Source organism: Entelurus aequoreus, linkage group LG11, assembly GCF_033978785.1.
Source record: "Entelurus aequoreus isolate RoL-2023_Sb linkage group LG11, RoL_Eaeq_v1.1, whole genome shotgun sequence".
Classification (NCBI taxonomy): Eukaryota; Metazoa; Chordata; class Actinopteri; order Syngnathiformes; family Syngnathidae; genus Entelurus; species Entelurus aequoreus.
Genome location: NC_084741.1, coordinates 57,788,786 through 57,812,438, shown reverse-complemented (window position 1 = coordinate 57,812,438; position 23,653 = coordinate 57,788,786). Strand labels below are relative to the sequence as shown.

General features: G+C 38.2%; 1 protein-coding gene across 1 annotated transcript in view; it reads right to left on the bottom strand.

Annotated features, from left to right (window-relative positions):
* Nucleotides 1-23,653, bottom strand: part of bckdhb (branched chain keto acid dehydrogenase E1 subunit beta) — a 62,547-nt gene that overhangs the window by 15,745 nt on the left and 23,149 nt on the right. The window contains exon 9 of the mRNA XM_062063596.1: nt 11,957-12,043. Within this exon, the coding sequence (XP_061919580.1) occupies nt 11,957-12,043 (87 nt within the window). The remainder of the gene's footprint in view (nt 1-11,956; nt 12,044-23,653) is intronic.

Here is a 23,653-nt window from a genome sequence, read left to right as displayed (position 1 = left end):
CAAGCTGGGTAAAAGATAGTAAACTTGTTGTGAATATTGACAAAACAAAAAGCATTCTTTTTGGATCCAGGCATATGCTTGTTGATGACCCTCAGCTTCATCTTTCAATGTCAGATATACCTATTGAGTAGGTTAAAAAAGAAAAACTGCTTGGTGTGCTATTAGACAGTCAACTGTCATGGTCCGATCATAATGATGATATTTTAGTGAAAATGGGAAGAGGTTTAGCAATGATCAGGAAGTGCTCCACCTACTTGACATCCTCAACAATGGGTCAAGTCATACAGTTCTTGGTTTTCTGTCATCTTCATTACTGTCCTATAATATGCTGCCCACTGCTCCCCTCACCTCCCAGGGGGTGAACAAGGGTTATGGGTCAAATGCAGAGAATAATTTCGCCACACCGAGTGTGTGTGTGACAATCATTGGTACTTTCACTTTTAACAGAGCAACTAGACTGGTACTTAAATTTTCTTTGCGCACTAATATTTCATATATGCATTCACGCCTGTTCTGGTTATCCGTTGAACAAAAGATGCATTGTAGCCTCCTTATGTTCTTTAGAACTATCATGTAGATCAGGGGTGGGCAATTAATTTTTACCGAGGGCCGCATGAGCAACCCGAGCACTGCTGGAGGGCCACACCGACAATATTTCAATTAAATTTTGCTCAAATTATTTTTGATATACCGTAAGATAGATAATAATAATAATAATATTTTCATTTAACCTAACTTATCTTTATACAAAAGCAGATGGCTTTTGATGGTTTTATTTTTAACACTTTCTTACACAACACTTCCTGATGTATATTACAATACAACAATTTCAATTTCTGTCACTTTATCCTGCATCCTCTTTGTTGTGAACGTAGCACACCTGTAAGGTGATTGGCGAAGAAGGAGGAAGCGTTGCTGTTGCGTAAATGAGGAGTGAGGATTGGTTTTCCTTTTGGAAAGAACGAGATAAGTTGAGCTGTGTTAGTATAGCATGCTCAATAAAAGTTTAAAAAGAGCATCAGACTTGGTGTGCACTTCTTCTGGACGCTACAATTGATGTCACAAGTGGGATGAAATGCCTCCCAGTTCGCCTTGCCATCAAACCTGGGAGTCTTCATTGAGGGCGGAATTCCCCCCGTGGCAAGCAGCGTGGCTGCACCTGTAAACGCTGTCTCTCTCTCTCTCTCTCTCTCTCCTCTCTCTCTCTGTCTCTCTCTGTCTTTGCGGCGAGCTCCTCACGTGGCACGTACCTCCCGATGACGTAGCACACAAACAGTGCAGTATGCGCAAAGTTTGACTTCTGACACCAATTGTAGCGTCCAGAAGAAGTGCACACCAAGTCTGACGCTCTTTTTAAACTTTTATTGAGCAACCTATACTAACACAGCTCAACATATCTCGTTCCTTCCACACGCACGTCTCCTCACTTCTCATTTACGCAACTCAAGAAGACAACATCTACTTCAGCAGGTCGTTACACTATATTCTTTAAACACAGCAACCCGTGTACCACAAATAAGCACACGGCTTTACCTTTACTTGGCAGTCCATGTCTTGTTGAAAACACGCCATTCGTCATCAACTTTTCTCTTTTTAGCGTCTCGGGGATAACCGGGCATCACTTGTCGCTGTGCGCCTTCCCTCACAGGACATACGCACATATAACACTTTTCAAAATAAAAGCAGCACAGTTGTATTGCACGCACGACAAAGATGTTTTTTTAAATTTATTTTGTAATTTGTGATTGCCGCTGCGCGCACGAGCATACGTCCACACGGAAGTAATACAAATAACGCTTTTCAAAACAAAAGCAGCACCGTTGTATTGCACACTCGAAATAGATACTTTTTTAAATGTATTTTGTAATTTATAATTGGCCTCACGCGGGCCGGACAGGGACGTACAAAGGGCCGGATGCGGCCCGCGGGCCGCAGAATGCCCAGGTCTGATGTAGATCAATCACCAGATTACTTTTACAAACAGTTTTTAAAATCAACTAACACACATACACACACTAAGAATGCCAGCAATGGCTATTTGGCACTTCCTGCTCCCAGGACCAATCTCCTCAAACATACAGTCATCATTCTGGAATCGGTTGCCATCTCACATTAATCTCTCACAAAGTAAATTGTCATTCAAGACAGCGTTGAAGATACACCTATTGCAGCTGCCCACATGACATGAATTTTTTTTAACCTTTATTACCTTTTGTTAATGTTATGTTGTACTTTTCTTTTGTATAATGTTTGGTAATGTATGTAGTCTTTGTATTGTTAATTTATATGCTGACCCCAGGAAGACTAGCGGTCGCCTTGGCGTCAGCTAATGGGGATCCATTCAATAAACACTATGTGCATTGGATGGTTCAGAGAAGGTCAATTTAAGTTCATCTGTCAAGGTTAGTGTGCATTTTAGGTTCAACCAAAAAATGTCATTCGGAAGGCAAATATCCCTAAATTTGTGTGACTTATGTATGTCTATCTAAGTTGGTCTACCTACAAAACCCACAGGGATCAAATACTTATAATACAGCATAGTACATACATAGTATGTTTGTCATTAAAAAAGTTTTGATGTTGTAGTTCAGAGTACTTGTTTGGTCGTTATTTTGACTGTCATTTAAAGAGATACATACTTTCTCTCTGGCACTCATCGAGGGTGGACGCTCCCCTTTGCTCTCCCTTATCTCTCCTGCTTGCTTCTTTGTCTTGTCTTAACTTTCTTGTTGCCTCTTTTTGCACTGCTCTCCAAATCTAAGCATTGGAACTATTTAACTGGCCTCAACGAAATTGACAAGATCTTGGGTTTGGGGGAACCTGCTGTCGTGACGAAGCGGTTGTTGCTGGACACACGACGAACTCTTGGGAGAAGAAGGAGTTTCGTGTGCCTGGCGACCCTTTTCTGTCGAGGACGTGAAGATATCCATCCATTCGGATTTATGACAACAGGACATCTGCTGGTTGGAGTAGGCATTGCTCTGGTTTGTCGACAAATTGGAAGTTGCTGGCAGTCTTCAAAGTAGCCCAAAGCTGCCACAAATGATTGGAGGATGCGGGAAGAACTGTGGACACTCTTTTGATTTTGGATCACATGTGACTGTCTGCCCCGCAGTTTTTGAGGACCAGTCATAGACAATTTAGAGTGAAAAGCAAATTTTATTTTCACTTGCATACAAAACATTCTAACTTGGATTGTTTCCCTGGCGTCGAGACTCTCCCGAAGGACAGTGCAGCGAAGACACAACAAACTCCCTTCTTGTCTCTCTTGGACACACACCTGTTGTTGTTGACTTTGGACTAGCGACTGCACAAACATCAAGGCCGCGGAACAGAGACACACTACGGGCTTACACAAACACACACATGCAACCACAAAAATATACGCCACACATACACCCCCCACCCCCCAACCCAACGCCCTCGACGCAAATCCCATAGGGGTGATGAATGGATGGTCAGCACCTGAGAGCTGCGGCCTACCATCATGACCTCGCACTCCCTTCCCTCTGTTGCTAGATATCTCGAGATGTATGTTGTAATATGTATATGTGCTTTGCTATGGAGGATTTTTCCCACTCCAGATTGGGCCCCCTTAGGAGCCCAGTCTAGATTGTATTTTTTTACTCATCCTTCCCCAGCGTTTTACCTTTTTTCCATCTTTTACGGTGGAACGCGGCGGGACTTGCTGCACTCGAACCTGGGTGTGATTTTTGCTCATTTTCATGACTTTTTCCAGAGGCGCCTTGTGGCGACCCATCAGCGTTCCTGTTCTATAACCCTGTACACTGTTTGTTTTATCTAATCTTGAACGGGTTTGTGCTGAAAACAAAGTTTCGTTGTACTTGTGCAATGACAATAAAGACCTATCTATCTATCTATACATGAACACCATGATGTCTCTAAGTCAGGGGGGCCTGTTAAGTCGCACACAAGTAGGGCTGCAACGATTAGTCGACATTGGCGTCATTAAAATTTGTCGTCAACAATTATATTTGGCGACAATAGTCGTGACGTCATTATGTTTTTCCGGCCGGAAGTGGTTCACTCACAAAAACATTGTGAGTGATAACATGTAAAGTGTGAGGATATTTCCTAAAAACATCAATACCTTACTCAATTTGCAAAGCGGATCTTGTTTTTATGGCAGTACATCTGTGATATGCGAGCATTTAAAGCGGAGACATGATGTCCCACATTTGGAGGGAGGATGCGGACACAGCCTCGGTAAGACTACTGTTAGCTTCTACCTTGCTAGCTAGCTAACAAGAGTGAGACAAGTTGTGGGAAAAATAACTTTAACCATCATTTTTGCCTAAGTCAGCCAGCTAAACTTTGTTTACATCAATTTAAGTTTGTTTTAAAGCAGCGTCAATTTGCAATGCCATAAAAAAAGGCACTTTAACAAACACAGACGTACAGGCAGGCACCAATGCGGAGGTATCATAAGATTAACCATACAATCTTTTAAATAGCCAACATTTTAAAAAGTAATCAAATATAAAACTCTACACATTGAGTCTATTAGAGCAGTGGTCCCCAACCACCGGGCCGCGGCCCGGTACCTCAGGGGACTGATTGGTAACGGGCCGCACAAGAAATAAAAACAAAAAACAAAAAAACATTTATTTAAAAAAAAAAAATTAAATCAACCTAAAAAACACAATATATACATTATATGTCAATATAGATTAATACAGTCTGCAGGGATACAGTCTGTAAGCACACATAATTGTATTTCTTTATGAAAAAAAATAAATAAATAAACCCCCCACCCCCTGTGGGACTAATTTTCAAGCAAGTCCACAGCTACAAAAAGGTTGGGGACCACTGTATTAGAGTGCTAAAACTGCCAGGAGTTAATCAATAGTCAATATACCAATGTGAAGCTTTTTAAACACCACAAAATGCTTTTCTTTTTTGAGGAAGTTAGATTTTGTGTTTTTTTTGTTCTCATTGCTGCTATTTTCACTGTTTCCTTTAATACACAGCACTCTGCCTTTCCTTTCTTTTAAATGATTGATTGATTGATTGATTGATTGAAATAGACAACATTTTAATGGTCATTTTCATTTTTCGTAACGGCTGAATGAGCAGCACATTTACAGTATAAATACATACTGTATTTATACATTAATTAGTCATATTTGTTGTTACTAAGCACACGCCTAAAATAACTTGAGCTGCATTTAAAAGTCAATGGAAACATTAGAGCCATTAAATGTGTACGCTTTATTATCCGATTAGTCGACTAATCGTTAAGATAATCGTTGACTAATCGACTATCAAAATAATCGTTAGTTGCAGCCCTACTCACAAGCGACTGGTCAATCTCGGAGTGTGTGTCTTGTTGATTGCCATGCATTAAAAAAATAGACCTAAAAATAACATATCATCAATCTTTATGATGACTTCACATTCGTCCCTTGCTTGACACACACGCAAACTGAGGGTCTTGTGAGATGACCGCTGGCTAGGGTGAGCTCAGTATGAATAAAAAACGACCAGTAGAAACGCGAGAAACAGTTTTTATTTCAACACAGACTCTCTCAAAAACACTTGTCGTGAAAAGTGTAAGCGCTCAGTTTCTGTCTTCACAATAAAAATGCTGCTCCATCCTGCCTGCGTTAACAAAATACGGGTCTCCGATTACTAGTGCACAAAAGCCAGCAGGCTGAGGAGTTAGCCTCCAATGTATTTCTTGTAAAGGATCTAAAAACGAGAGGGGAAGCTGGACAAGTAAGAAGCTAAAAACCAACCACTTTCATGTGTTATGGGAAAATAGTTGTTTTCCCCTTTACAATGTAAATTCAAAGTTGTGAAACTTAGCAGCTCCAGTAAATCTTGTCTGATTCCCATCAATGCAAGTCATCAGAAGAAGATCAATGCTCGAATTTAACCACAGCAACTTGCCACGACCGCCCTCATCACTTGTCTTCATGCCCTAAAAAATTGACCATTTATATACACACAGTATATAAATGTATTTATATATATATATACACATACATGTATTGGGGCTGTCAACGTTAACGCTTGTCAGGAATAAAAAAATATTGCCTTATCATAAATTAATAATAATGAATCACACTATTTGTTATGACCGCACGTAAACTCAAAAGACGCCGCCTGTTGTTACACGGTGCTAAGATAATTGATGAAAGGCAGCCAATTTCACTTCAAATCACACTCTGATGGAACTTTACAATGTTGGCATTGCAGCGACAAACTTTCTAAACGTCGCACAACAAGTTTAAAATAGCATCTTAAAGCAAAGCACAAAGATTTTCCGCGGGCATTAAAACGCATTTAAAAAGTCATTAAACACATTTTGCGAAAATTCCATCCATCCATTTCCTACCGCTTGTCCCTCTCGGGGTTGCGGGGGTCTTAAATCGCATTAAAAAGCCTTGAATTCGATGTCCAGAAGCATTTAATTGTTTTTATACATTTGAAGGGCTGCGCTGATAAAATAAAGTCAACTAGTAGTAAGTCGACCAGTAAATGAAAATGAACTCAATAACTTTGCAGTCATCTACTTCTTTTTTTCGGCTGCGGCTTACAAACTGCATACGAGAGCTCTTATAAGGTTTGAAAGCGTGTAAAGCACGTCCTCCGTATGGCAAAATGAAACGGTTCTGGGGGCTCAAACTTTGCCATTCTTTGGTGACTAAAGGTGTGTAGTCCTTAACTGAGACACTATGTCATGTTCAAAAGGAAGCTGACCTTGTTTCATATACCCTCAGCCGTCTCCACTTCAACACACAAACAGGTAATTTGGCTAACATAAGCAGGAGTGGTGACGCAGCTCACGTGGCCTAGGATGGACAAACAAGACCGTTCTCCGCTCGCGCCGATAGCTACATCCACAATAAGCACAGAAGAACGCTACGCTGGCAAAGTTTTCCTGATTTAACGTTGTCAACATAAGTAGCACAGTTAAGTTAAACATATGCCTTTGCTAAACGGACAGCCATCGCATGTAGGACATCCAACATCTGTGGAGACCAAGTCCTGCAAGAAGATGTCATGCATATCACCAAAGCTGATTCGTCGTACAATACCTTGCTTGGATTTTACTGACGTCGTGTCTGGCTCATGTCGCGCCCATTAAACATGCGTGATGGTCAAGCTCGCTTTGTTCTCAATTGGTATTAGGCGTGATTTTGCCTTTCTTGAAGCAAAACGCCCTAGTACGAATCGTTAAAATCACGAAAAAGGATAAACGTTCCTCGAGAGGCAATCAAAAAGGGCGAAAGAGTGCAAGATTTTACGAAACAACGACGAGAAAGCATGCAGCTCACACTCCAGTTCAAGGGAGCGGATTCAAAGAATGCATGATTTTGCAGTGATCACTTCATTAAAAAGGTTTGTTTAATATTATTTTAACGTTTCGTATTCCCCATTTAAGAATTATCTTGATACTGTTTGTATTTCTTAAACACGTTTGCTTCGAGTGTTTCGAAAAGCACCAACTCGGCGTGTCTAAATAAAAGAAAGCAAATGTGAGCAAAATCTAAAAGCTTTTACCAAAGGCTTTCAGCACATACACAATGTTGAAATCTATAGTTATATTTTGATAAAGACAGGGGAAAAAGACGCTACTTGTAAACCTTGCATGCAACAGCAACAAACATGGCTCATTTAGACCTGAAGTTAAGTCATTAAATGCAACCATACCTGAGCAAAACGATGCATTTTTATCTGGGAGAGTTTTGATACCAATTTCCTTGACGCAGCCACACACAAAGAAGTTGTAGACATCCATGCTTTTCCAAGTTTCCACCTGTTTTGTCGTGTAGAATGGCTTTTGGAGCACAATAGTTTGATATGTCTGAGGACGCGACTGACGTATAATTCTTGAAATCACTCGACAAATCTTTTTTAATAAAGTATAGGGATCTATTCCAATGCATAGTTAGATTTTTGTGCTTGTATTTGCATTCTACAGGAAGATTTAAGCCTCTTTTGTACACAAATAGTTTGCGCGCTGCTTGCTGTACAAAAGTCATCTTAGCTTGGTTGACCACCACTGGTTTTCAATGCCGGGAAGAAGTCACATGTTGGTGTACAAGCAATACCTGGAAGAGGCAAATTTACAGCAAGGATGAACCAACTGTACTACACAAACATGAGCATCAACTTGCAACTGCATACTGAATGTGAATGTATTTTGCATCTTGGAGAACACTGGACATCTGTAAGTAATCACAACAAGCTCGGGCCGCATTGTACCAAAAAAAGAGATCAGCATTGTCATCTGAAAAAGGTAGACAAACTTGTTTGTTTCAAAAACTGTTTAAACTAAAGATGAATATGTTAAGTTGTTTGAGTGTGTTTTCTACATTATCGATTAGTAACTGTACATTGTTTGCAATGTTATTGCAAACTGCAAAGACTTTCAAAATGTGCACTTAATTTTTACTATACTTCTTTTCGCCAAGTATTGTGGCAAATCAATGATTTGCAGTTCAGTAATACATTTAAAAAACGTTTCTGTACGACATTCTGACTACCAAATTGCATTTGTACCCAAATATTGGGGTATTTTCTTCAGCAAAAAGTTATTTATGCAAGCAAGTAATAACCCGTGATTAATCATAGGTTTAGAGTGTGATTAATCTGATTTAAAAAATGTAATCACTTGACAGCCCTAATATATATATATATATATACACTTATATACACACACACACACACACACACACACACATACATACATACATACATACATACATACATACATACATACATACATACATACATACATACATACATACATACATACATACATATATATACACAGTATATATAGACAGGAACTGTACGGTTGGTCTTTACACTTTTGACGGCAAGTGTTTAGGAGAGAGAGTCTGTGTTGAAAAAAAAAGTGTTTCTCGCATTCCTGCCGGTTGTTTTTTTCTTCATACTGAGCTTATACCAGCCAGTGGTCATCTCACAAGACCCTCGGCTGCCATTACAAGGAGTAGGACAATGCAGAGTTTATTTAATCCTACCCCTTTTCCATTTAACAGTAAATATTAACACAGTTGTTCACTTCCTGTTCTCAATTTGTACACAATGTATATCCATAAATAATAAAGTTCTCAATAAATAGTTAAATAAGTTGCTAAATAAGTATCTTATGTAAATAAATTATTACTGATAAACTAAAGGTCTTAAGTGTTGTACGCACATACACATTTTTTAAATGAGATCTTTCTCTAAGGTTATTCTTTGTTTGGATTGGATTAAATTTAGATGCATAAGGTTCTAAATCGATGACTTTAATGTACATTTAAAACACTTCTCTTAAGTCTGGATAATATGTATTGGATATGCTTTGGTGTAAATTTTGCATATATTTTGCTTCACAGTCACATTTACATTTACAACACGTTTGAGTCTGCAAGATTTCGTTTGTGGAGGTGTTCCCAGTTTGCAAATAAAACTACACCCCAACGACCACAAAAGAAACACGGTTAAATATATATTTTCGAAACACTACTAAAAATTATTTTAGGTATACCTACACACTCTTTGATCGATACAGAGCAGCCATTAAAAAAAGATGTATCAGCATTTATGTCACTGCATGTCACGCATTAGTGTTATTATACGCATACCAATATTAGATAAAATAATACTTAAGACTACCTTCTCTTGTTTCCTTAAACTCAGCTGGTCTCATAAATAGCTCCTCCCTTTCCGGATGATAGATTTACATCATGTTCAAATAAGTACGTCTACCTTGCTGTAATACTCCATTATCATGTTTTATTATGTTATATGTAATCATTACTTCTTATTCTTCTTTTATCATATTTCTTTTCATTTTATTTGCAATATCTTTGTTGTTGGATCATGCCATATGCCTATTTTTATTGTACTGTTGGTTTTTTAACAATGTGACGCACTTTGTGAGCTCTCTCTGTGAGAAGTGCTGAACAAATTTATACCTGCATTGTCCTTTCCATCCTTACACTTTCCATCATTGTAATTGAGCTACTGTGTGGAACAATTTTCCTTGTGGATCATTAATGTTTGTCTAAGTCTAAGTCTAAATAGAATATACTTGGGCAGAGGCATCCAAAATTGTGTGCAAGCTCATGCCTAAATGCATGAACTTTATGATTTGATGCTTTGGCATTGTTTAACATGAGTATCCAACATTGTAATAACAGTTATAAGTTCGAAAAAAGGACAATCATAATAGGTCCCCTTTAGGGCAGTTTCATGCAGATCATTTGGTTTAAAGGAAAGTACTTCAGCACACAGCAAAATCTCTTTGAAGAACATCTTAACATTAATTCCATGCAACAGAGCCATATAAGTCATGCTTCATTATCTTTAAAAACAAAAGAAAACAGAAAATAAACAGTGTTCTCTCAAAATGTCCTAAGGCTATGTGAAAGCTGCAGATCTAATACAACCAGTGAATGCAAAAACAACTTACATCACTAGTTCACAATGTGAAAACACGGGTACATAAAATTGGAAGGATGGTTATCCAAGCCTCCACTAAAAGGGGAAGGACATTGAGTGACAATAACTGGGAACTGACATTCAAAGACATTGAAAAGGAAATCACTTATAAACAGAAGTAATTTCAACAGTATAGTAACTTTTAAGGACTGAGAAAGTGATACCAACTGTTTGGTCTCATCAGTGAATCAAACAATAAGCCCATAAAGTGCTGACAAAGCTATCACAGAGCAGTCATGGATGGAATTAGGATGATGGATTTATTTTGAGATTATATGACACTGACATAAAATGTGTACTCTTGTTGTCGAAAACAAATATTTCATGTACCTTAGTCAAATGACTGCACTCTAGTAAAATTATCCATACAGGGGGCAACAGCAGTATTAAAACAAGTAAAGAAATTACAACAGTCACTCTGTCATGTAAATCCAGACATTATCATCATTATTAAAATTACTAATGTCATGTTGCACTATTTCTCTATATCACACAGTTTGTATTGTTATACGTTTTGACAATTATTTTGACACAGTAAAACATGAAATAGATTGACAGACAAAAATGGCAGCATTGCAATAAAACTCCCCCTTTTTGTACAAGAGTGGTACATGAATATGGTAAAAACAATACATTTTGATGAGAATTTGGATAAAGGGGCTAATACATGAATTTATTACAGTTGGAGTTACAATGTTTTCAAAGCAACTGTCCACTCCACATAATAATATTAATAATTACACATCAAGTGTTTGTCATCCTTCAGAAATCAGGAAGTAGCCTGCAAACTAAATTAAACTAGCACAAATACTTGGCTGCTGGTCATTAAAAGGTATTACGAAAACAGAGCATCCAATTGAACAGAACTGTTACTGTTAATTGCTAAATCTTGCATAGTTTTTCTATTGATGGCGTGCTTTTAAGTGCACTGCTAATCTATTTGTAATACATTGTACTATAATGTGCATTGTGATGACAATCAAGGTATGCAATTTGGCTTTTTGAACTGCATTTGCAAAAATAAAAAATTTAAAATACTGTGGTCCAGAACATTTTGGTAGGGGTTTTTGTTTTTTCTCTGAGAATTGAGGATTTTAGGGAGTAGCCACTGGCTTTCTGCAGTTAACTATCTTTTAGGCCTTATCAGTGTTTTCCTACCAAGCACTCCCTAAAAATGACCCAATTGGAAAGCATTTCACTATTAGGAGGAGGCCACAAATTATGTTATTTTTGACTTTCTAAAGTTTATACATGTCCAATCGCTTATAGAAGAGAACAATCTGAATATCACATGTGGTGTGGTGTGCAGATGTAATGAGGTTGCACAAAACCTGGTATGCTCTGAGTCATACCGTAAAGGGCTATTCAGCTTTATTTTAAACTAGAAACCCATCTTCTACTCGTGAAAACTTTCAATTCTCCTGCCTCACCCAAACAAAATTGTCAAATACAATATATACTGAACACTCACCTGCACCGTAGAGCTGATTTCAGCAGCAAAGCCTCCAGTTATAGGGGCCTCATGACTAATGAGCAAACGTCCAGTTTTCACCACAGACTGCAAGACAAATATGTAGGTTACTGAACACGTGTGAGGCTAATTGACATATCAAAATGAAAATAAAACATCCTCATTACACAGCTGTCCCATAAAATATACTGTATATCACCTATTTATTTTGTATTCTGTTTCAACTAGACAGACAGTACATCACTACATTGTATCGCACATACAGTATATTTACACTGTATACACTATGTTTATCAAAGTACCATCTCTTCAGTGTAGTCACATATAAAAACAAATCATGAAGTATTAGCGAGCAGAGATGTGAAGGTTGTACTAAGTTTTGTGAAGTACTATATCCAAACCTTTTCAGATGTAACTTTGCTACATTGCAATATACTTTTTGTCTTAATACCAATAATACAACTACTACTACGCGTACTACTTCTGCTACTACTACTACTAGTAGTATTACTTGCACAGTAGTTAATTATTAATTGCTGCTTGCCTGTTTACACCAACACATTATGTGATACCACCAGTGCTATAAATGGATGTTTGGAGTTGAGGACAAGCTGCATACTAAGTTATGCTACAACAGCTAGAGAACCTGAAGCTGTTTGACTGTATTGCTTTGTATATGAGTAAAGGGGACATTATAAAAGACTGAGTCAAGGGCTTATTTAGGCTGGTGCATAGGGCCAATGGGACAATCATGGTTATTAGAGGCCTCAGCATTCTATACACAGCATTTTGGTTTTTTATAACCCAACATTACTGCAGGAGGATGCTTCTGCTCCACCCGTTATCTACCACAGCAAAAAACAAACAAAAAAGCCCCACAAAAGCAACAACACTGTACTATAATCTAATCCACCCACGCATGCACGCACACTATACTATAATCTAATCCACTTGTCACTGGTCCAGACAAAAGCTTTGCGGTTCCCAACTTAAAAAAAATAGGTTCTCTTTTTCAAGATGTTACTTTTTAGATTGTTTTAACAACTTATGATCATATGAAAAACTGCTTAAGTCGGAACTGGAATGGCAGGCATCCACCAATACTGAATACCTGAGTCCTTTAGAAGCAAAAATAAGTCTGGATGTTCACATTGTTAAGAGTTATTATTCTTCTTCTTTCGGGTGGAAATATTGTGCGCCTCAGTAATTAAAGACAAATTCCTTATACTATATTAGTGGTTAACAGCCAGATGTTCTTTTTGTATCTATATTTAAACATTTGAGGCAAATAGTTTTAGTCTGTTGCTCACTTAAAGTCTTTGTCAGGAATGTTGAACGTAACAACAGCACTGGAAGACAATAACTACAGGTGCAAACTTTGAGCACATTGACAGGGATAGAGCTCAAGCGCCAGGGACCAGCATACACTACACCGGCTCACTTCTCACACACCAAACCGCCTGCATAGCTCGACGTGCACCACCAAAAAAAATCAAACCTTTCTAAAAGTGACAGTTATTTATTAGTTCCAGCTCCAGTAACAATCTCCATCTCTTTTTAATTGCCATTGTACACTAGCGACGAAGGTTGCCAATAATCTTAAAGGAGTCATATTTGGATTTTTTTTCCACATAAAAAACACTTTCTTGTGGTCTACATAACATGTAATAGTGGTGCTTTTGTAAAAATGTTACATATGATTTATTTTACAGACCATCTTCAAGCCGCTTTCTGACTGTCTTTTTTGGTTTAGGGGCAGCTTTTTTGCATGTTGAAGCCCTCCTCGAGGCCAGCCCACTTTGACTACGTCTCCACCCTGTCAGCCATGTTGTAGTTTTTAGCGCTTTCATATCAATTCTACTGAAAGATATAACTTATAACTATGCGCTATGTTTTTTTTTTTAAATGGCCAAACTGGAGGATGCATGTGCATATAAAAGGGCAGTCTGCCCCACAAGAGAATAGAGAAAAATAAGGAACTTATAGACGACAATTCTGGACTAAGACTAAATGAAAATGGCAGAGTCGCATAATCAAATTCTAAACGGCTTGATTGGAGCATGTTTTAAAGAAAGCAAGATTGTTTTATAAATATCTCTGCCATGACTCCATGGTTTGATTTCAAATGCTCAGGATTTTGGGGAATCCCAAATACACAAACACATGTACCAACCACATGTACCAACAGGTGAGAAAAGTTGGTTTTGCATATTGGGACCACTTTAACAGTTAAGCAATGTCATGATTTCTTACGGAATTGACTTTGCAGAAAACACTGCCATTAACACTTTAGCAGAGAATTGCGCATCACATGCTCAATCACGGTGAAAAGCTAAAAAGGATCAAGATGTTGTCGGAGGGGACAGCATCGTGACAATTGCATTAAATGACCATTCAGCAGGTCTCTCTCGTTGGAAAGATATGTCATTATAAATACAGCAGCATGAACTTTTATTCTTCAAATGTCATCTGATAAAGACAGGATTGTGTCAATGTTTCTAAATATTGTGGAAAAAAAATGTTCAGACATGTCCTAAAATTGTAGGTACCGGTACAACCAAGAAAATTGTAGGCACAACCAAGAAAATTGTATATTATCTGGCTAGTTTAGCAAGCGTTCTAAAAGTAGTGGGGTATACAAAGGGATTCACAATCTGTCATTTACAATCTAACATGTTTGAAAAAAGGCAAGACACTGCCATCTTAGTTTAACTTGTAATTTCAAGCAAGGGTTAGCTGTCACAAACAAAATAACCTGTCAATTTTACAACTGACATGAGGTTTGTCTGCATAGTAATTTTGACCATTGCCTTAAACTCATAAGATCAGTTAGGGTTTTCAGACTCATCACCTCACATTCTGCAGTTTGACCCTTTTCGCAAAAGTCGACCTAACCTATACTTGTCACTTGCTTCAAAAGGGGAACTTGAGACGTATTAGAATTGTTGAATCAATGTGAAGTCATGGGAAAATATTACAACATTAAGCAGTTTGAGGAATTGAAAGGAGAAAAATGCAGTGTGTAGACGGAGGCTCAGGCAGTAAAATATAAATGTTTTAATAAAAACTCAAGACCCCATGCTAGCAACAGAGTTGCCTCTTACATGGTATTATACCATTCACATGAGTTTGTATTTCAATAGCAACACGTGCTAAAGATCACTTCTCAAAAAGAGCAAAACAGTGGGTTGTTCATAAAGGTAATTCTTCAAAAGTGTGGGAGAGATAACTTCTATTACAAGTCGATACAGTGCATCCTATTTTTCCACGTTTGCACAAGCTGTGGTGTACTAAATCATGCTGGACAACAACAGAAACTAATAAACAAAAATTGGTGCATCAATCTGCCTTTCTCAGCCTTATGTAGCAAGTTAAAATAAAACACTGAGCAAGCTATCAAGCTGACACACCTCAGGGTAGGCCTGCCTAAAAGAAACAAGGTTCAAAAACAATACAAACAAACATTTTTTTCTTCTTCCTATTTTTTTTTATATGGGGTTTTATATGTTAGATATCATTTCGGGGACTAACAAGTTGAGAGGTTTGGAAACAGACCTTTTCTATTGTTTTCCAAGACAAGCTCAAAACAACAATTGTTCTTTATCTCTGAAAAAAAAAAAGTTATTAAGTGCAAATAAATTAAACAATTACTATGTCAGTACTATGTAAATTTAAATGTCAGAAAATGAAAGTGACTTATGAATCAAGTTGTTAACTGTTTCCAAATTAAACAACAACATATAGTATTAAAATATATTATCTTTTTGACCTAAATATAGGCCTGCAAGGATTCATCGCTTAATTCTATTAGAAAAAAGCTTCATTTGTTTTGTTGCTTTGATGATTCGTTTGATGCATTTAATAAAATAATAATTTGTGTAGGACATTGTTTGCGCTGTATATGCAGTAGATAATCCTCTTTCAATACACAGTACGATCTTTGGTCAAGCACAGCTCACTACAACTCCAGACAACGTAACGCAATGAAGTCTAGTTTTACCTTAAACATAATCCGATCCGAAATGTGTCGTCAACATAAAGTAACAATGTATACTGACGCCACTAATGTTGGTTTCACCTGAATGAAATTGATTGAAATGCTGTCGGTATAATATCATTGTCATGTCAGTCAGGTGCCGCCCCACCCTAAACGCAGAACACGAGCTGTGCATTGGGCTTTGCAGTCCGTGAGGGGTCCCGTTTTGTGTGAAAAAGCAGATATCAAATGTAAATTATTTAATGACAGGGCGTTTCATAAGAAATTCTACCCCAAACGTATTCCTGGCCAAGTCATGTTCTGTTACTGATTAGAATATGAAGACAGAATTCCCCTTTTAACTTCTGGTGCCTCTCGTGGCGCAACATTAGTACTTCAAATTCAAAGCACAAGGTCTTGGATTTAAACCCATGTCAGAGATTAAATGTTGTAAAGGTTTTAAAATTATGCTTTATTGATGTTAAAACTGTTTAATACGCTAAACTTCAGCATAGTATTTTTTAAAAAGTGGATTGTTAACTGTGTTGCTCATAATATTATTCATATGGTGCTGGGATACCCATGACTTCAGCCTTTCAAAGCTCCTCTTGGACCGCCAATTTTTGACCTCAGTATTTGTCAAATCCTGTTTACGGCACTGTGTGACCTGTGTGTGTGTGGCAGAAACAGCGGAGTGCCAGGAGAGATGGCTCCAATCAAAGGGAGAACGAGAGCAAAGGGCCCAGAGAAGATGAGAGAAGCTGTCAAAGGTTTAGGTTAATTTAAAACACAAAAAGACAGACATTGTGGTGAAATGTTTGCACTGTCAAACAGAGCTGGAATTTCACTATAGCACTACATCAATGATGCAGCCAGTTACAAGTAAGCATCCTACGTATTTAAGAGTAACAAACAACCAGAAACAAGGTAAACGTCTATTTTGGTAGCTTACTTCATTTTACTTTTGGCTTGTATAACAAGCTAATGTTTTATTCAGACACATGTGAGGACATGTTAGCATCTACCGTTTGTATGTTAATGCTAAAAATATGTCTAAAATTCTAAAATCACTCCCCCAAATAATACCTTTGCAAATGTCTATGTTAAATTGTTAAATACATTGTAACTAAATTTAACATACTTTATCAGAGTCTTTTTGTTTAGCTTGTGCACTTGGGATAGGCTCCAGTCCCCCGACCCTCTGACCCCAAGAGGGATACAAACTGGATGGATGGATGGTTCTTTATTTATTATCTATTACCTAAATTTAGGCTACACTGATTTTCTTTTTACTTAAACTTTTTTTTTTTAATATAAGTAATAAGCAATTTCAATGGTATGTGCTTCTATAAGAAAAAAATAATAGTCATCCTTGTTTATTTAAACTATTTTCCCTAAAAGACGCATTGAGACGGCAAAATGTGTTTTATTTGATAACTCAATCCAAAAAAAACAGATTACTGGATATAATGTTGATATAAATAATCAATAACTGTAGCCCGGCCTTAAAGGCCTACTGAAAGCCACTACTACCGACCACGCAGTCTGATAGTTTATATATCAATGATGAAATCTTAACATTGCAACACATGCCAATACGGCCGGGTTAACTTATAAAGTGCAATTTTAAATTTCCCGCTAAACTTCCGGTTCGAAACGCCTCTGAGGGTTGACGTATGCGCGTGACGTCAATCATTGAAACGGAAGTATTCGGACACCATTGAAGTCAATACGAAATAGCTCTGTTTTCATCTCATTATTCCACAGTATTCTGGACATCTGTGTTGGTGAATCTGTTGCAATTTGTTCATTGCATTATGGAGAAAGAAGCTGAGCAAGCAAAGAAGAAAGTTGTCGGTGCGAAGTGTCTATTTTGCGAGGGAAGTCAGCAACAACACGTACACAGCCGGCGCTTCTTAGTTTACATTCCCGAAAGATGCAGTCAAGATGGAAGAAGTCGGACAACAGAGACTCTTACCAGGAGGACTTTGATTTGGATACACAGTTGCGATAACGTGAGTACACAGCTGCGCTTCCAAACATTTGATCGCTTGCTATAACTAGCTCGAGCTAGTAGCTAGGAGCTAGGAGCTAGCATTAGGATTAATTTGTGGCATGTTAAATATAAGCCTGGTTGTGTTGTGGCTAATAGAGTATATATATGTCTTGTGTTTATTTTTTGTTGTAGTCATTCCCAGCTGAATATCAGGTCCCACCCCCGCGCTTCCAAACATTTGATTGTGTGCCTGTACGTGCGTGTCATGTACGTAACTTTGATTAAATATATAAGCTTTATGAACCTTGGGTTAGGTGAACGGTTGTTTGGGCTGAGTGAGTGTGTGTGTTATGCAGGTGTTTGAATTGTATTGGCGGGTTATATATACGGGATCCCGTCCATATTACCCGCTCGAGCTATAACTAGCTCGAGCTAGTAGGTAGTAGCTAGCATAACAAACACCTAGGTGTTTTTATGCGGGATTAATTTGTGGCATATTAAATATAAGCCTGGTTGTGTTGTGGCTAATAGAGTATATATATGTCTTGTGTTTATTTACTGTTGTAGTCATTCCCAGCTGAATATCAGGTCCCACCCGCGCGCTTCCAAACATTTGATTGCTTGCCAGTACGTGCGTGTCATGTACGTAACTTTGATTAAATATATAAGCTTTATGAACCTTGGGTTAGGTGAACGGTTGTTTGGGCTGAGTGAGTGTGTGTGTTGTGCAGGTGTTTGAATTGTATTGGCGGGTTATATATACAGGATCCCGTCCATATTACCCGCTCGAGCTATAACTAGCTCGAGCTAGTAGCTAGGAGCTAGGAGCTAGCATAACAAACACCTAGGTGTTTTTATGCGGGATTAATTTGTGGCATATTAAATATAAGCCTGGTTGTGTTGTGGCTAATAGAGTATATATATGTCTTGTGTTTATTTACTGTTGTAGTCATTTCCAGCTGAATATCAGGTCACCCCCGGCTCTCACAGCATCATCCACTCCCCACTAGTCCTTCACTTGCACTTTCCTCATTTAAAAATATTTCATCCTCGCTCAAATTAATGGGGAAATCGTCGCTTTCTCGGTCCGAATTTCTCTCACTTCATGCGGCCATCATTGTAAACAATAGGGAACTTTGCGTATATGTTCAATTGACTACGTCACGCTACTTCCGGTAGGGGAAAGCCTTTTTTTATCAGATACCAAAAGTTGCGATCTTAATCGTCGTTCTATACTACCGTAATTTTCGGACTATAAGCCGCTACTTTTTCCCCTCGTTCTGGTCCCTGCGGCTTATACAAGGGTGCGGCTTATTTACGGCCTGTTCTTCTCCGACACCGACGAAGAGGATTTCGGTGGTTTTAGTACGCAGGAGGAAGACGATGACACAATGATTAAAGACTGACTTTTCATATACCGGTAGGCTGGTTATTTTGATAACGTACAGGCGAGCACTTTGTATTACTTTGCACCGTTGTATTATTTGTACTCTGCACGAATGCTGTTCGCCATGTCAAAGTTGTGAAAGTTTGATTGAATGATTGAAAGATTTATTGTTAATAAATGGGACGCTTTGCGTTCCCAAACAGTCATCTCTGTCCCGACAATCCCCTCCGTGGTAGCAGGAACCCCTATATACTACGGTAATTACACATCAAAACCCTGCGGCTTATAGTCGGGTGCGGCTTATATATGGAGCAATCTGTATTTTCCCCTAAATTTAGCTGGTGCGGCTTATAGTCGGGTGCGGCTTATAGTCCGGAAATTACTGTAAATCCTTTCAGCAAAAATATGGCAATATCGCGAAATGATCAAGTATGACACATAGAATAGATCTGCTATCCCCGTTTAAATAAAAAAAATTCATTTCAGTAGGCCTTTAATATATATATGATAATATGATAAGACCCGTTTTTGACAAAATATGTTTTGAAGACAAAATCAAAGACAATGAATTTATAAATTAATCATGTTTTCAATATCAAATAAATCATATATCATTCACGATAATTTATTTATCACAATTTTCAGTTGCTTGACAGTCTTCAAACTAGTTTTGCTACTGGTATTTTTGTCATCTAACCAAAGGTTGAGCAATATTAAACGTATGCATTAAGTAAGGACATGTCAGCATTTGTACTATGTAATGTGACGGAAATCAAATATTCCAAAACAAAATGTCTGCTGTGTTGAAGATGTTGGTTATTTTTTACAAAAACGTTTGAAACTATACTTTTACAGAGTACCTTTGTCAAACTCAGCAGTGAATGATACACAAACCAAATACATGAACAGAAAGCATTACGAAATCATAAAATAGAAGATCTGAAAGCCTCATGTAGGTGTGATCCTGGACAACATGGATGACATAACATACAAACCTAATAAGCTGCTTGTACCATATCATGCTACTAGAAGAGACACTAGAGAAAGAGAAATGGCTGGGACTTTAAGTCAAGTCAATTTTACTCATATACTCTCATAAGCAAGCACTTGGCGACAGAGGCAAGGAAAAACTCCCCTTAGGGAAGAAAACTCCGGCAAAACAGAGGCTCTGTGGGGTGACCGTCGGTCTCGACCACTTGGGTTGAGATAAGAGAGAAAGTGTAGAAAGACAGAGGTTATCTAGAGAGAGAACATAGGACAGAGGGGTTTAGTGACTGTGGGAGGGACGAGAGACAATAGTCACGACAACAGCCATATCAACATGATGACACAATGATGGTCATCATTCTCTTTTAGGGGATTGAAATTATTGTTACTCCTGTCCATCTGCTCTTGCATGCCTTTGCACTGATGTGTTATAATGATGATGACTGAAGGTGGAACACTATATTTTCCTTTAGCCTCTGCCCTTGCTTTTGTTGTTGATGAGTGACGGTAGTGAAATGTCTTGTTTACTGCCATTTTGAAACACACCCAAAGTAATGAGCAACATGGAGTTTCATCCTGACATAGCCCCACCATCCATTCTACATCTACAGTATGTTCCATATCTCTTTACATCAGGTTGTTCCTTCTTTCACATCTAAATCACTCCTCTGCGCTGTGGTTTGTCTCATCCTTGTGTTTTTCTCTTGACTCCTTCTTTCATTGATTCTTCGAACCATTCATTTAGCCTGCCTTTGTGGAGTCTGTCCTCAGTTGCAGCACACACACCACAATGTGGCCTCACCAAGGTTGGCAGTCAATCACCTGGCATGCCCTCAAAGGTTAAGGTCAAAACTGTCACTTTCCCATGGAATATATACCCAGTCGCACACATAGGCTGATGAGAGCTTTTCAGAGCCAATTGTAACATGCAGCCAGACACACAATCATGCTCTTGTATATATGAAGCACACACCCTTGAGTGCAAACACAAATGGATTTTCAGGAGCAGTTTATTACGAGTTGATTTATGACCGTGAATTGCAAAACCTCCTGCTGTCTTTGGATATTTGACTGCCAAGATCTGTGTATTATCAAAAAGACAGCTTTAAAGTTTAAATATGAATGCCCCTTTAGCACAACATCGCTATTGGATTTACAAATAGTTTTTAAAACGCATTGGGTGAATTAAATTGAAAACGATTAGGAAACTTTACTTTAAGTAATCGACTTAAAAACTGTGGTAATGACAAAAATAATGTGCACCTTGCTTCCCTTAAGGGTTATCTCGACTTTTCTTCAAACGTCAACCAAATAGCAACAAGAAGTGAATGTTTAGCCCAGTGTCACAATTTTCGCCTTCGACTGACCTTGAAATTGTCTGGCAGTGACAGGGTCCATACTTTAGTGATATCTATGACAAACAAGAGTAGTAAAAACATTTGACTATTGGCTTAAGACTTTAAATTGGTGCTCAGTGGTTAATAAAAGTAGGTTAATGCTTGGTAGACTTGAGGGCCTGCTAAATTACAGCACTGAGAGGGAGGGAAGGCAAGAGGTAACACAAGCACTTGTTTCAGTGTTGTATAACCACTTAATCTCTTTCATGACTGACAGTGAAGGAAGGTGAGAACCAGAAAGTGGAAGAAAAGGGTGAGGAAACAAGAAAAATGGAATATAAGAAAAAGCAAAAAACTGCCTCGACACTGGGCAGAGGGCCAAGCCAGCCTTTGGAGTAGTAGCATGCCAAGAGACCTCCAACTCAAATAACTACCATTCTATGAAAACTAGTAACCAGTAACACCCTTAAACACACAGACTGCTTTTCTCCCCTACACCATCAGAGTCCTGCCAGTGCAGTGGTGTGTATGACTGCTACACTTGTGCATCTTTCTGGGTATATCACATGTTCTAAATCTAAAATGTACGAGCGGATGGTAGTGCTAAAAAATATATCCATTCACACTCTTAAGAGGTCAAAAAAGTAAATCCTAGAGGGCTACTTGCTTTAGATTAGGACTGTCAAGTGCTTGAAATGTATTATAAAAAATAATTGCAGGATTTGTATGGTTAACTCATAATTAATAACTTAATATAAAAAGGTATGTTTATATTTTTAACATTTATTTTTTTGACAATATAACGAAGGCACCCATCTAAACTCACAGACGGCGTAGCCATGTCTGTCGGACTTAGTGTTTTAATATGTCACACAGATTTCAACATAGATTTTTAACAATATGTGCACCATTTATTGGCTGCCTCATAGCAAAAGCGAACCAGTACCCGAGGGCATACTCACAGTAGGCCATTCCTATCGTGTTGGACTTAAGATACGATTTACCCTCCCTTTCCTGGCCCCCATTGGCTTGCAGTCACAGTGTACCAGTGGTTCTTAACCTGGGTTCGATCGAACCCTAGGGGTTCGGTGAGTCGGATTCAGGGGTTCGGCGGAGGTCAAAACACACCCGACTCATCGTGTAAATACAAACTTCTACCTATCGGCGTATTACGGATACGGCAACAGCTGACTGATTTGCAGGTGTGTAATTTGTTGTGAGTTTATGCACTGTGTTGGTTTTGTTGTTTGAACAAGGTGATGTTCATGCACGGTTCATTTTATGCACCAGTAAAAAAAACATGGTAACACTTTAGTATGGGGAACATATTCACCATTAATTAGTTGCTTATGAACATGCAAATTAGTAACATATTGGCTCTTAACTAGTCATTAAGTACTTATTAATGCCTTATGGCCTTATTATAACCCCTAACCCTCAAACCCTGACCCTAACCAAATAACTCTAAATTAAGTCTTTATTGCTTAGAATATGTTCCCCTAGTGTCCAAATAACTCTAAATTAAGTCTTTGTTACTTAGAATATGTTCCCCATACTAAAGTGTTACCAAAACATATACCGGTTACTTTGTCTTGAATTTGAAAAAAATATATATATATATTTTTCACTAAAGAAGGGTTTGGTGAATGCGCATATTAAATTGGTGGGGTTCGGTACCTCCAACAAGGTTAAGAACCACTGCACTATACATATGTACTTGAGCCTGTTGGCTCATACCGTAGCGTTTCAAAGTTTAAAGCTTCACTCTAGCGCAGATTTTTTCAGGGTGGTGAAGGGTTGGTTTTTTTAAGCAAATTTTACATATTTTTGCCCTAAATTAAGCATGTTTAAAGCACAAACATGGTTACATAAACTATGAATATCAATAATACAGTTTTATTGTCCACTAGATGAGACCAAACCAATCAGGGTTGACTGTTCAGTATTGTGGACACTGATCGGCTCAGCCTCAGGCTGCATTACCATATTGGATTAAACGAGTGTAAAGGTGAAT